The sequence below is a fragment of the Salminus brasiliensis genome, chromosome 9, assembly GCF_030463535.1.
Source record: "Salminus brasiliensis chromosome 9, fSalBra1.hap2, whole genome shotgun sequence".
NCBI classification, from domain to species: Eukaryota; Metazoa; Chordata; class Actinopteri; order Characiformes; family Bryconidae; genus Salminus; species Salminus brasiliensis.
In genome coordinates this window covers 19,489,770-19,502,547 of record NC_132886.1, presented here as the reverse complement: position 1 = coordinate 19,502,547, position 12,778 = coordinate 19,489,770, and the positions used below count along the sequence as shown (strand labels likewise).

At 42.6% G+C, this 12,778-nt stretch overlaps 1 protein-coding gene across 1 annotated transcript in view; it reads right to left on the bottom strand.

Moving 5' to 3' along the window:
• LOC140561602 (uncharacterized) overlaps positions 1 to 12,778 on the bottom strand; it is a 94,960-nt gene continuing 82,182 nt past the window's right edge. Inside the window, exons 3-5 of the mRNA XM_072686828.1 lie at positions 3,166 to 3,288; positions 2,713 to 2,785; positions 1 to 2,533 (exon numbers count right to left, since the gene is read on the bottom strand). Of these exons, the coding sequence (XP_072542929.1) occupies positions 1,482 to 2,533; positions 2,713 to 2,785; positions 3,166 to 3,288 (1,248 nt within the window). The 3' untranslated portion in view covers positions 1 to 1,481. The remainder of the gene's footprint in view (positions 2,534 to 2,712; positions 2,786 to 3,165; positions 3,289 to 12,778) is intronic.

The following is a 12,778-nucleotide window of genomic DNA, read 5'->3' as shown; positions in this document are numbered from 1 at the left end:
TTTTTTCTTTCATTTATACAGTTTATTGTCCAATCTAAAAAATAACAAGACAAAATAGAATAATCACAGAAAAAGCACAAATTAGAATGGCTTAATGTCATGCCCTTAGCTAAGAGATCATGAACAAAGGGGGAACCCAGGACTCTGGCACGAAAAAAAAAGACTGGGGGCGTACTTTATGCAGTTCAGTGGTGATTTTGACTCCATATTACATACTGGATGGCATTACGGTTTCAGAGTGCCAAATAACTACGCTATAGTTTCAGTGGAAAGTCTGTACATGAACATAGACATAGAAATAGGCAATGAGTAGGTACTTGCTTCTAAAGATGTTAAATACCTTATGTGACCCCCTTTCCCATGCAAATGTCTGCACATAAAACAGACAACAGTGACAAAGGTGATGGGGAAAACAATTTCTAGTGCAAAAAGCATTGGAAATATATATATAAACGAATAGGGGACCATTGGATTTTTGTAGTGCAAGTTGGGTCGGAAACTAACTTCACAAAAAAAACCCAACAACTGAAAAAACCCAACAAAAAAAACCAAAACATAAAAAAAACAATTTAACAACTTGAGCCAGATTGAAGTACCAGGAGTCCAGTTATGTCAAAACCATAACAAATACTTCAAATTGTAATACATAGTATTACTGCGAAAATTAACCGTATTGTCTTGCATATTACAAATTACAATAGAATTTCCAAGTTCAATTGAATTTTGTTTGATTTTACAGCATTATTTTGTCTTCTTTGATATACTAGTCCTTTTGATAGTTATTTACAAAGGAGATCTAAAGAATGTATTTGCACAAAAGAAGTATAAATATGAGTACTTCTCTTTTATATATGTTACAGTTTATTAAAACATATTATACAAAATAGTTTACCATGTACATTATTAAGCCCCTTTTGTAATACCGTCAAGAACAGCTCAAGAACGAGATTACTACATCGTGTGTATTTCCACAGTGACAATCAGGCCATGATATCTTTGCTGTTTTGCTTTTTTTAATGTGGTGCTACAGAGTGAAATGCATCAGGTTATTACATTTCATGAATGAATGCCCTCATTTGTTTGGCTGTGAAAACACTGATCTCAGCTCATTACACAGTGTTGAAGCCTACTGGAATCACATCACTAAGACTGTCCTTAAAAACAAGCACACTCGGAGAGCAACCGTCGAGCAGTCTTTGACATGAGAGCGGTTAGGGACTTCTCGCACAGCTTACTAGGTGTTGTCGTTTATCTGAATGCATTACGACGGCACTGTTTGGTGACCCTACACACTTTTGCAAGATCTTAAAGGGCCAGCACAGACTGGAAGGACCAGAAGCCTTGTGGCATGTGGCAGTGTATGATTCAGACCTGTCCCATCTCATTACTACAGTCTATCCAGGACTGGCTGAGTTTGGAACCTTCTGGAACCATGGATTCCTGGCTGTCACATCTTACAAGAAGTGACTTCCTAGGGGTCCCTATGAGTTCTGTTCAAGGTACTCATCAATCATGTTGAGGTTGTTGAGCCAGTCATCATTTGTGCCGACTAAAGTGTCTATGAAGTCAACCTCGCCTCTTCCTCCTCCTCCTCCTCCTCCTCCAACAGGTCCTTGAGGTCCTATAACCATAGTTCCGTTGCTCTGGTGCTGGGGAGGGTAGTCATAGGAGTGTAGTTTATGCCCTGGATTGTGTCCAGGGTTGTAGCCCTGGGTCGGGGTATGTTTGCCCACTGAGGCGACAGGGTAGCTCGGAGGCGCCATGCCATGAGATGGGTGCATCATGGCCGGAGCTCCAGGACCCTTCATGACCCCCATGGTGGGCAGGGCACCACGCATTCGAAGGTTCTGCTGAGCCATGGATGGCAGAGGTTGCCCAGAAGGCAACTTCTGGATCTGTCTGCTTACCAAGCCTGGAGTGATCTGGTTTGGTGGAGGTCGAGCACCAGGAAAATTGGCCGAAATCCCTGCCATGCCTGGACGCTGAGGGAACTGAGGAGCCCCACACCCTGAAGGAGCTGCTCCACTGGGGAATGAGTGCTGGTGGTTCAGAGGCTCCATGTGCGGGTGTGTTCCCTGTTGGTTCTGCCACAATGAGGATTGCGACTGTTGTTGTTGTTGCTGTTGAGAAGCAAACATCAGACGTGGAGGTAGAGCGCTGGCCTGATGCAACGCCTGCCGAAGGTGGTTGGTTGGCACCGGACCCCCCGCCAAGTTTGGTCCTGCCATCCCCGGCCGTGCTACAATATGTCCAGGGTGGGTAGACTGCCTTGGAGGACCACCCACTCCCATCATGCTCTGGCTTGGACGCATTGGCATCCCTAAGTCCTGGGTGGTGGGATGGTAGAATGGTTGCTTAGAGCCAGTCCCACCCATATAGGGTCCAGGGTGGCCCACCTGGGGGAGGGATCCAGGAGGAAGACCCATTCGGTTGGATGGTAAAGGGCCACTGTGTGTCACCATGGAAGGGTTAGTCTGCTGGGGGTTGCCCATGGGATAGCCACTACACTCAGCAGGTATTGTTCGACCTGGGCCTGGGAAAGAATATGACAAAATCAGCTTGTTAGAGCCACAACTTTAATCTCAAAGCATGAAGTTTGGGGGACATATTATCATTTGGAGCCTCCTTTTCATTTCAAACCATGACATGTGTGCCAATATTATAATTAAACAACAGTTGACTTGTTAATTTAAAAGAGAAATGCATCAATACCTTGAAATGGCACCACCTGCTGGCAATCTGACATCTGTGCCCCATTCATCTGCTCCATCTGCCTTTGCTTTTCCTGCATGAGACATAAGATATTACCAACACAGCCCAAAATAAAAACCAAACATCAGACCAAAATACAGAGAGATCACTGTCAGGACTGTAAATGACAGTGAAAAAAAAGTAGTAGTACGGTTTCAGTTCCAGCATTGAATTCTTATGGCTTATTCTTATCGCCAGCACAAATCTTTGAAGGCGAGGAGAACTGGCTTCAGAATAATCTTTATTTACGAGTCCCAGATGATGTAATGCTCAAACACACCCGAAAACAGGTGGACATGATTTGTCAAACACTCTTTGAAGTAAAAAAAAATATATATATAGACGTCCAGTTTCCCAAAAGTGTCTTAAGAGGTCAGAACATCTTAACTGGTAGAGAGGGACTTTCATCCTGACCTGCTGCTGGAGCTGTTTCCTCATTAGCTGAGTCTTCAGCAGCATATTATAGTTGCTTGCTTGCCCAGGACGAGGCCCTGCGGAGGGGTCTGGAAGATGTGGCACCATCACTACATTCTGGTCCTGAGAGAGAGAGAAAGAGAGAGGGAGAGATTTAAGTCACATTCCATTTCCAAACTTGGTTGTCATTACAGGGAATCATCTGATCTGAAGGCTAAATATGCAAACTTTGATGGCAGGATCCCAAAGCAGAGTCCGTTATCTATTTCTTTTACATCTTTCCTCATCTCGCACGTGCATCTACAACAGCCACCAGTTACTAAGAGTTGCTTCTGCTCAAGACATAGCCCTGTTATTGCTCTTTCACAACGCCTCAGACGTGCCAGTGAGATGTATTGTGTAGTCTCCTTCTCCCAGCTGCTACAGTCATAAATATCTGTAAATAACCACTGAAGATCCGAAGCAGACCCTTGTTTCCCAGCACAGTGGACAGTTGTTTGTGTTGGCGCTGCTTGAATGCACCCCTCCTATCTCCCAGGCTAACCAGGCATTCCCGTATTCTGATTCCCATAGTGGGACTGCTCCCCTCCCTCTCTCTCTAAACTCCTCTGCTCTGGCTCTACAATACCACTGGTGGAGGCTGATCTGTGGTCAGCCAACCGTACTCCCAGCTTTGACCAATTAAACAACAAAGTGAAGCTGATTTTTGAACAGTGTACTGTCCTATTCATGCCGTGAAATGAGATGCATTATTCTGTGGCAACTGTTGCTATGTTGGACAAGCTTTACAGAAGGGTGGCAAAAAATCCTATTCAAGCTAATGAGGATTTGTCAAAACACCAACATCTAGAGTGTGTTTGTAAGTTTGATTTTTTTTTTTCCCACATGCATGGATAAGATCACATTTTTATTGTGTGTATGTAAGCCGGCTAATGTTAGCATGGTAGCAAATTCATCACTGCTGTGTCCAAGCTGCCTGACTTCCATTAGTTCCAGCAGCATAATCCAGCTCAGTAACTTTGCAGTCTTAAGGCTCGTTTATGCTCCGTGTTAAAATACGGATTTGGATACGGATATGGACGGAAACTCTGGCAGAACAGAAAGTTATGGAAGTACTTTTTTTTTTACACTTTTTTTTTTAGCTGTTAAAGCTGCTGCTGCTTTCCACTATCACAACCTCCTCAACCTCCACTATCACAACCTCCTCAACCTTCACTATCACAACCTCCTCAACCTCCACTATCACAACCTCCTCAACCTTCACTATCACAACCCTTACTAAAACTAGAAAATTTGACCATATCAGTCCAGTTCTATCAGCACTTCATTGGCTCCCAGTTAAATTCCGTATCGAATACAAAATTCTTCTATTAACATATAAGGCCCTATATGGCCTCGCTCCTGAGTACCTGCAGGATCTTATAGTATATTACGAACCATCAAGACTACTTAAATCTCAGGGTGCTGGCCTCTTACTCGTTCCCAAAATTCAGAAAACCTCAGCAGGGGGAAGAGCCTTTTCTTATAAAGCCCCCCAGCTCTGGAATAACCTTCCAGATAATGTTCGGGACTCAGACACAGTCTCAATCTTTAAATCTAAGCTGAAAACTTATATGTTTAGTTTAGCTTTTGGTAATTAATGTTTCTTAGATAAGGGCTGCAGGTCCAGGGGTTCGCGGACCCAGGGAATTGTAGTACACTGAGATGCTGGAGCTGTCGTCTCGCTGCTTACACGCGATCACTCAGGTTTGTTGACGGTGGAGCAGATAGATGCTGGTGTTCTCAGGGTACGCCTGTGTCCGTGTTACCTTCTGGCTCTCTCCTTTTAATTATGCTGTGATAATCACACCTGCCGGAGTCGTCAGACATACCCAGATGCTGATTCTCAACATTCTCTGCACTCCATAAAATTCCTCTTAGAACTAACTTTTCTCTCTTTACCTTCTTCGAGTAAATGGCCACCCAGCCCGACCTGCTGAAAGATTGCCCGCTGAGGTCCCCTCTACCTGCGTCTAACCAGCTGCCACCTACCAGTCCGGCCAGTGGGTCCCCCCCAACCCGCCACCACCCATGCTCACCCGCCTGCCACTGCTGCCTGTTTGGTGGCCGTGCTGAAACCTAGATGGACTTGTGCCTGTCTGACACTATTAATATCACCACTATTAACTTTCTGTTGTATCTGCTTTGGTAATTTTTATCATTACTGTTTAAATAGTCTGGCCAGAGGAGGATGGGTCCCCCTTGTGAGTCTTGGTTCCTCCCAAGGTTTCTTCCTCCAGCTCTGAGGGAGATTTTCCTTGCCACTGTCGCCGTTGGCTTGCTCACGGGGGTCTTTGACCCTTCATGTTATTTCTTCTTTCTTCTCTGTCTCTGTCCTTTATTAAGTACTAATTATGTAAAGCTGCTTTGTGACGACAACAGTTGTAAAAAGCGCTATACAAATAAATTTGACTTGACTTGACTTGACAACCTCCTCAACCTCCACTATCACAACCTCCTCAACCTCCACTATCACAACTTCCTCAACCTTCACTTTCACAACCTCCTCAACCTCCACTATCACAACCTCCTCAACCTTCACTATCACAACCTCCTCAACCTCCACTATCACAACCTCCTCAACCTTCACTATCACAACCTCCTCAACTTTCACTATCACAACCTCCTCAACCTTCAGTATCACAACCTCCTCAACCTTCAGTATCACAGCCTCCTCAACCTTTACTATCACAACCTCCTCAACCTTTACTATCACAACCTCCTCAACCTTCACTATCACAACCTCCTCAACCTTCACTATCACAACCTCCTCAACTTTCACTATCACAACCTCCTCAACCTTCAGTATCACAGCCTCCTCAACCTTTACTATCACAACCTCCTCAACCTTTACTATCACAACCTCCTCAACCTTCACTATCACAACCTCCTCAACCTCCACCATGTTTGTTGTTGTCAGAAACCTTTAACTCTGAACTGGCCACCAGTGGATGTATTGCTTGATGTCTACAGCAACGTAAAGGACGCATACAAGTATGTGGGCAGTGACAGTTGCATCGTTTGCAACGGACACCTTGATTTGAGTATAAATGAGCCTTTAGGGGAAATGCAACATTGGGTTGTTACAGGGATCAAATTGGGGATGATTTTTACCTCGACCACAATTTTTTCAGCAAAATGTAAGGCATCTGTAAAGCTTGTCCATCCTCACAACACAAAGAACCTTCTCGTTCTCACTCTTGTCCATTTGGAAAGTGATAAAACACCACATTCTTGTTAAGGAATCCTGATGTGGAGTAAAGACTTCAAGGGGGAGTAATGACCTCCAGCTTGCTTCAAACAGATTGAAGAAAGACAGTGATGCAGTAGGTTCAACAGTGTGCATCAAAAAGTGCTGAACGTGGATCTATGTACCATTAGTGCAAACACAAGCCGAATGCCCTGTGGTTATAAAAGGAACCGAAATAAAAGTTTAAAAAAGCATTCTGCACATCTCGCATACTGATACCACACATAAGAATGTGGAAGAGTTATCAGCAGTAGCATCAGGTATGTGTCTGATCTTTGGTATTCATGGTGTTGAATAGCCTTCCTTAGGGAGATGTACGTGTGTGTGTGTGTGTCTGTGATAAGGGGAGTGGTTGTAGTGCTGCTTTGCTGTGGAAATGAATGGCTTGTCTGCAGAACCACTGTTGGTAATGGGTATTGATCCTATGCCTCACTGTTGGCAAGAGCAAAGAGCTGATAAATACTGCTGTTATTAGTATGGCCGCCTACAAAGACATGTGCTACCATTTCAAATATATAAAAAAAGAGCACTTTTTGATTATCTGCTTCCAATTATTTCTTTGAATAAATTGTTAAATGATGTCATTGCAGCTTGAAATAAATCCGGCCACATAAAACACAAAGGCAATAAGACCGGCAATGTGCTTGCTCTGATTGTTTGGATGGCTCTGCTAAAATAATGGATTTATTCCTCCTCCGACACTAGATGGCACATGCGCCCTCGCTAACAAATCCAGAGCACACTTCGCCGGCCTACTTGCCCCCTCAAGGGCTGAGAAACGGAGAGGTTTTATTTTCTAAATTTTTAGCTTGGAGGGGAGGCGGGGGGGTTGCCTACCAGTAATATCTGGCTTTTAGAGACTTTAATTAGTGTATTCTGCTGTATGTTTTTAAAGGAAACACAAGGCCATGCTGATAATGTATTAAATCAAATGTTAAACACTGAGACCCTCAGATTAATGGAGTCTTGATTGACAGTCTTGTCAGGAGGTTTGGCCATGTTGTTGGGGATTCAAGTTCCCATCTGGGTGGAGTTTCCATGTTCTCCCTGTTTCCTCTGGGGACTCCGGTTTCCTCCAACAGTACAAAAGCAGGGAGTTCAGGTGAAATAGTTACTCAGAAATTGCCCTGGTTTCAGTGTATGTCTGTATGCCCAGATATGGACTGTCACTCTGGGTGCCCGATGCAGTCCTCCAGGTGGATGGTTGTTTCCGTTTGAGAGCAGGCTAGTGCTGAGTGTAAAGGATTGTGAAGAGTGTTGATTGTAAAGCGTCCTGGGGTATTAGAAAGGCGCTACATCAGTGTAATGCTCATTAATTCCTGTCAAATTGGCAAATAACAAACAGATCAGAGGTATCAAGAAGAAGAATCTTAGGATAAACACTAAGAAATGTAAAAAAAAAATATTATATAATATATAATATATATAATATAAATATATATATAAAATATTCTCTTAAGAATTTCCTAATTATTTCCCTAAAATTAGTTAAGACACTCTTCTTTGTTTTCTTATGTAGCCACTTATATGCTGCATTTTACAGCTTATCATAAACAACGCAAGACACATTTTAATCTGCGCAGGATGGCAGAATCAAAGTAAGCATTAAAAAAAATCTTTCTTCAGGAGGTCTGGCAAGTGTGTATCTACCTAGCATTGTCTGTGTGTGTTTGTGTGGTATTGTTTAAAAGTATATGTTTGTGCGGTGTTTGTGGTAAACCAGTGTGCCAGCATTATGTTATCTGAGCTGATTTGTCGCTTGTCTCTATCACACCAGAACAGCCAACGCCACCGCCCTTTCCGTACAGTTCTTCCAATCCAAACAGTCACCAGCTTCACCGAACCCCTCGCTTCTCTTTGTTAGCTTCTTAGATGGGCAGGAACTAGTTACCCAGTTGGATGCATTCACGCTTTGGAGTAATGTCACATGAGTATGCTTCTCTTATGCAAAGGTTTGAGCACCCTTGGCCAAATTATATTAAATGTATTAATATTAAATGTATTAATATATATTCAGTTTTATTTTTCCCCAATATGTTAAATTCAGAATACAAATACAAACTGCATATAAAACGCACAGGAACTTTTTACAAGTTTTATTTATAGAGAATCAACAAAATGTGCCTTGTGATCGGGGTGCACAAACTTTTGCATAAGACTATGCAAGTAAAGTGATCTACTTTTACTCTGTTTTACGTCAAACACTAAAAAGAATTATATCAATCTTTCATGAATTTCTGATGTAAACAGTGACCCATTTACACCTGGTCATTTCATGCACCTCGAGTGTCAGAATTATTTCTGGATAAGACCAAGCCACATAAAAACGCAAGTGTAAACACACTGAATACTCATTTAAAACAGCTCCTACAAGCAAAACTCCTCCCACTTCAACCCGAAACACCACTAATAATTGCAATAATAACTAATAAATGCAGATTTGCATATTCCATCCCATGCAGCAATCAGATTTCAGTCTGACTACCAAGTGTAAATGCATGATGCTAAGTTCTTCCCAGGATACATGCCAGATACGAGTCACATGAAGTGACCAGGTGTAAACAAGGTCAAAGTCATTCAAAATAGTTTGGTGTGAAATCATGCGTTCTAGAGTCAGAATTGCTCACAGTGGGTGCGACAGGAACCAGACAGTCTGAAAAGTTTCATGCCTCTGAAAGCTTCCTGGTTATGAATACTTTCCCCTTTCCCTAAATCATTTATAATGACTTTATTTTTAAAACCCATTCATGATGCTGAGGTACAAGCAGGGGAAAAATAGTCCCCCCTCCAAAATAACCCGTATTTTACCATGGTCAACTTTCGAGGGGTGGAAAAGCTTAGAGGAGATGGGTGGGGTTCACTGGTGGTCGTGTTAGATGGTCAAGTGTTTATGCTTGTGTTGTAGACTTTGACCTCTGACTTAATTCATCCCCATTGCTTCTCTACAATGAACCATTTCAGAACCAAACCCACCCCCACCAGGAATACAATCAGACTGACCGGATCCACTATGTGGACAAAAGTATTGGGACACTGACGCTTTACATCTACAGGAGCTTTTATGACCTACCATTTAAAATAGGTAAAAAGGCATTACTATGGAGTCGGTTCTACTGTTGCAGCTCTAACAGCAGGTTTTTGGAATCCAGCAGTTTTGAGTCAGCAGAGTGTTGGCAACTTTCATGCGCTATGCGTCTCAGCACTCTGTGACCCCGCTCTGTAACCTTATGTGGTCTGACACTTCATGGCTGAGTTGCTGTGGTTTCTAAACGCTTCCATGTTCACCCTTCACAGTTGATGGTGAAATATGTAACACCGAAAATTGTATGAAAGTTTTGTTATTCAACCCTTTTCATCCAACTAGATATTTTATTGTTGTCTGATTTGGTGTTTTTATGGTGTAATTGTGAACTGTCTGTTGAAATGTTTTAGGCTGCTGTCTTGGCCAGGCTTCCCTTTGAAAAGAGTTCATTGTGTCTCAACAGGGCCGACCTGGTTAATAAAAAAAAGGATAAAAAAGTAAATAAATAAAAAAAAAAGAAGGAAAGAAATTTCACAAACTGACTTGCAATGGTGGTATCCTATTATTGTTCCAGAATGCACTTAGCTTTTTAAAATTACTCATTCATTCACTACTGTGTATAAAGGCTGACTGCATGGCTAGGTGCTTGATTTTATACACCTGATGCAATGGAATATGAATGAAACACCTGTCATTCAATGACTAAGATATGTGTCCCAATACTTTTGTCCATACAGTGTATCTAAAGGTAATGGGCAGATTAAATAGGTACAGAATAAAACATCCATCATGGCTCCTGGATGAGATCAATCATTTAGTAAAACAGAAATGCAAGAGCTTAATCATTATCCCAGGACCAGCCACTGAAAGGGCCTTCAGTGAACCAGGAGGGTTCTTCTGTGACATCAGCCCCAAAGAACCTAATTTGGTCTCTATATTTTTAGGACAGCAGGCTATGACCCTCTAAACCATCTTGCCGTACTGTAGGTGTAGGTAATGGATCTGATGGAATGGTCTGATCTTGTGAAGGTAGCATGGCAAAGCCTGCAAGCTAATGTGCTATGAGCAGAAGTGAGGAGTGACAGCGATGCTCCTGATAGCAGAGGAGGTTTTGGTTCATTGACCGTGCAGTGATTAGTAGATGAAATGGGATGACATGCATATTCCATGATGGCGCTAGACTAGAGTGAAATAATGTTTAGCCGTTTATTCTTAGCTGTTGAAAAATGGATGCTAAATGGATTGGAGGACGCGGCAGTGTTTTACACTAAGATGACTTATGTTGCTCCAATATGGGCGCATAATAACTCCGCCTCCCCTCCCTTCTCTTTCTCATGACACTGGCAACCTTGGATAGCTCCTGCCTCAAGTAACACACACACACACACACACACAGAGGCTGGGAGAGAGAGCGCTAGCTCGTGTTCAAAAATACTTGCAGTCTAACCTCCCCTCCCCTCCCCTCTCCGTTTTATGCATAGCAGTGAGTTTCTCATTCTGCTCGCATTCAGGGTGCGTTTAATAGGTTAGATATCACGGTGGAGGTTATCAAAGCAATCCGCTTCCTTCACTGGCAAACACAAAACAACCGTGGCGGAGTGTGTGTATGAAAGAGGAACAAAGGCAGGGGTAAGTTCCCCCCTGTGGCATCCACTGGAGCGAAGAGAATCTTCAATTTGAACAGTATCTCTTTCTCAGAGCCATCATCTTACCAGCACATTCCCCTGCCATTCACCAATTGTCTGCCATCAACACAGTCTAGATAACTATCCACAATGGCAAGCGCATTAAGTCAAACGTAACGCCGCAGTGTAGAACGCGAATGCCTTTAGTCACGTCATTTGCTCTAACTTACTCTAATGCGCTCGGGCGATGCGATAGATAAACACCCCTTTAAGCTGTCGAACCCTTAGAGGTCTCAGTTACTGCCGGCGATAACAAAATCATGGTGTAGTTCCATATTAATGAGTGGAGAAATTCTGAATATTCACATTGATGCTTCTTTTTTTTTGCATATGCCAGCTTAGAAAGCCAAGGTCAGAACACAGGGTTAGCCACGCTGCAGCACCACTGGAGCGGAGAGGTACAGAGGCTCGCTCAAGGGCCCAACAGTGGGAGCTCAGTGGAGCTGGGTATCGAGCCCACAACCCTGTGATCAATAACCCAGCGTTCCAACCACTGAACCATCGCTGCCCTTGTTGAAAGTGCTTGTAAACTTTCTACTGATTCCATCGTAGTTGTGTTAGTAAGAGGATATGTTTATTATGAGCGGAATTAGAATAAAAGTTTATGTTGAGTGTGATACGAAAATCCATCCTTCATATTCAGGCCATGTTTTTCATTTGATTAAAGGAGATAAACACTGAAACAAATGGAAAGCCTGTCAGAACTTGTCAATGCCAAATGTAATTAGAACCAGTTCACTTTGTTCAGCTTGGAACTTTGTAAATAACCCCTTCGCAAGTGACAGGTTCAGCTCTACGTCCCCTGCAGAACAGCGTGGGGAATCAGGGGGCTGTACCTACAGACAGGATCAGACCATGCTGACTTCTTTTGCACTATAAAGTGGTGATGCCTAATGTTGGACTGATGTTAGAAAATGAAAAAGCTGTAAAGACATAAACTAAAAGTAAACCGTACAGTCAGTGTAAAGTTCCACCTGAAAGTGATGCCGCAATTAAATTTTGCCGACGGGCCGAAAGTGTTATTACAAACATCTTTTACCAAAGAACAGCCCCACCGGTTTGTACAGAAGCCTCTGTAGTTACTCCATAATACACCTTAGTGTGTAATAAGCCTTGCTACGTTAAAGGGGTTAATCTTCCAATGGAAGATTCCAGGAAGAAACTATGGCAAATGAAAAGCCAACTTCCACCTTGTGGGGGCAGCTGTGTTTGTTTACAGTAAAAAATGTCTGCTTTCAATTGTTAGTTTAGAGTTTAAATATTTCACTGAGTTTACGCAATGGGGTGGTTAAGCACGGACAACAAAACAGAACATTTAAGCGTTGTTTTTTAGCAAATAATGGTAACGGAATGGGTTGTACAATATTGAAAAAAACCCAAAAAAAAAACAGATAGTGCCATAGGTTTCTTTTCTGCAATACAGACTGCGATATTAAAAATACAGGAATTGTCAGAGAAGTCAATGATCCAACATGTCACAATATTAAAAACACAGTGTATCCAGGATTAAAAAGGGGGGAAAATGATATTGGACAGATACAATCTGCCTCTGGTAGGTATTTTATAAAAAAATGTCCTATGGTGTAACTATTGCTCATGCCCACATTGCAATGATGA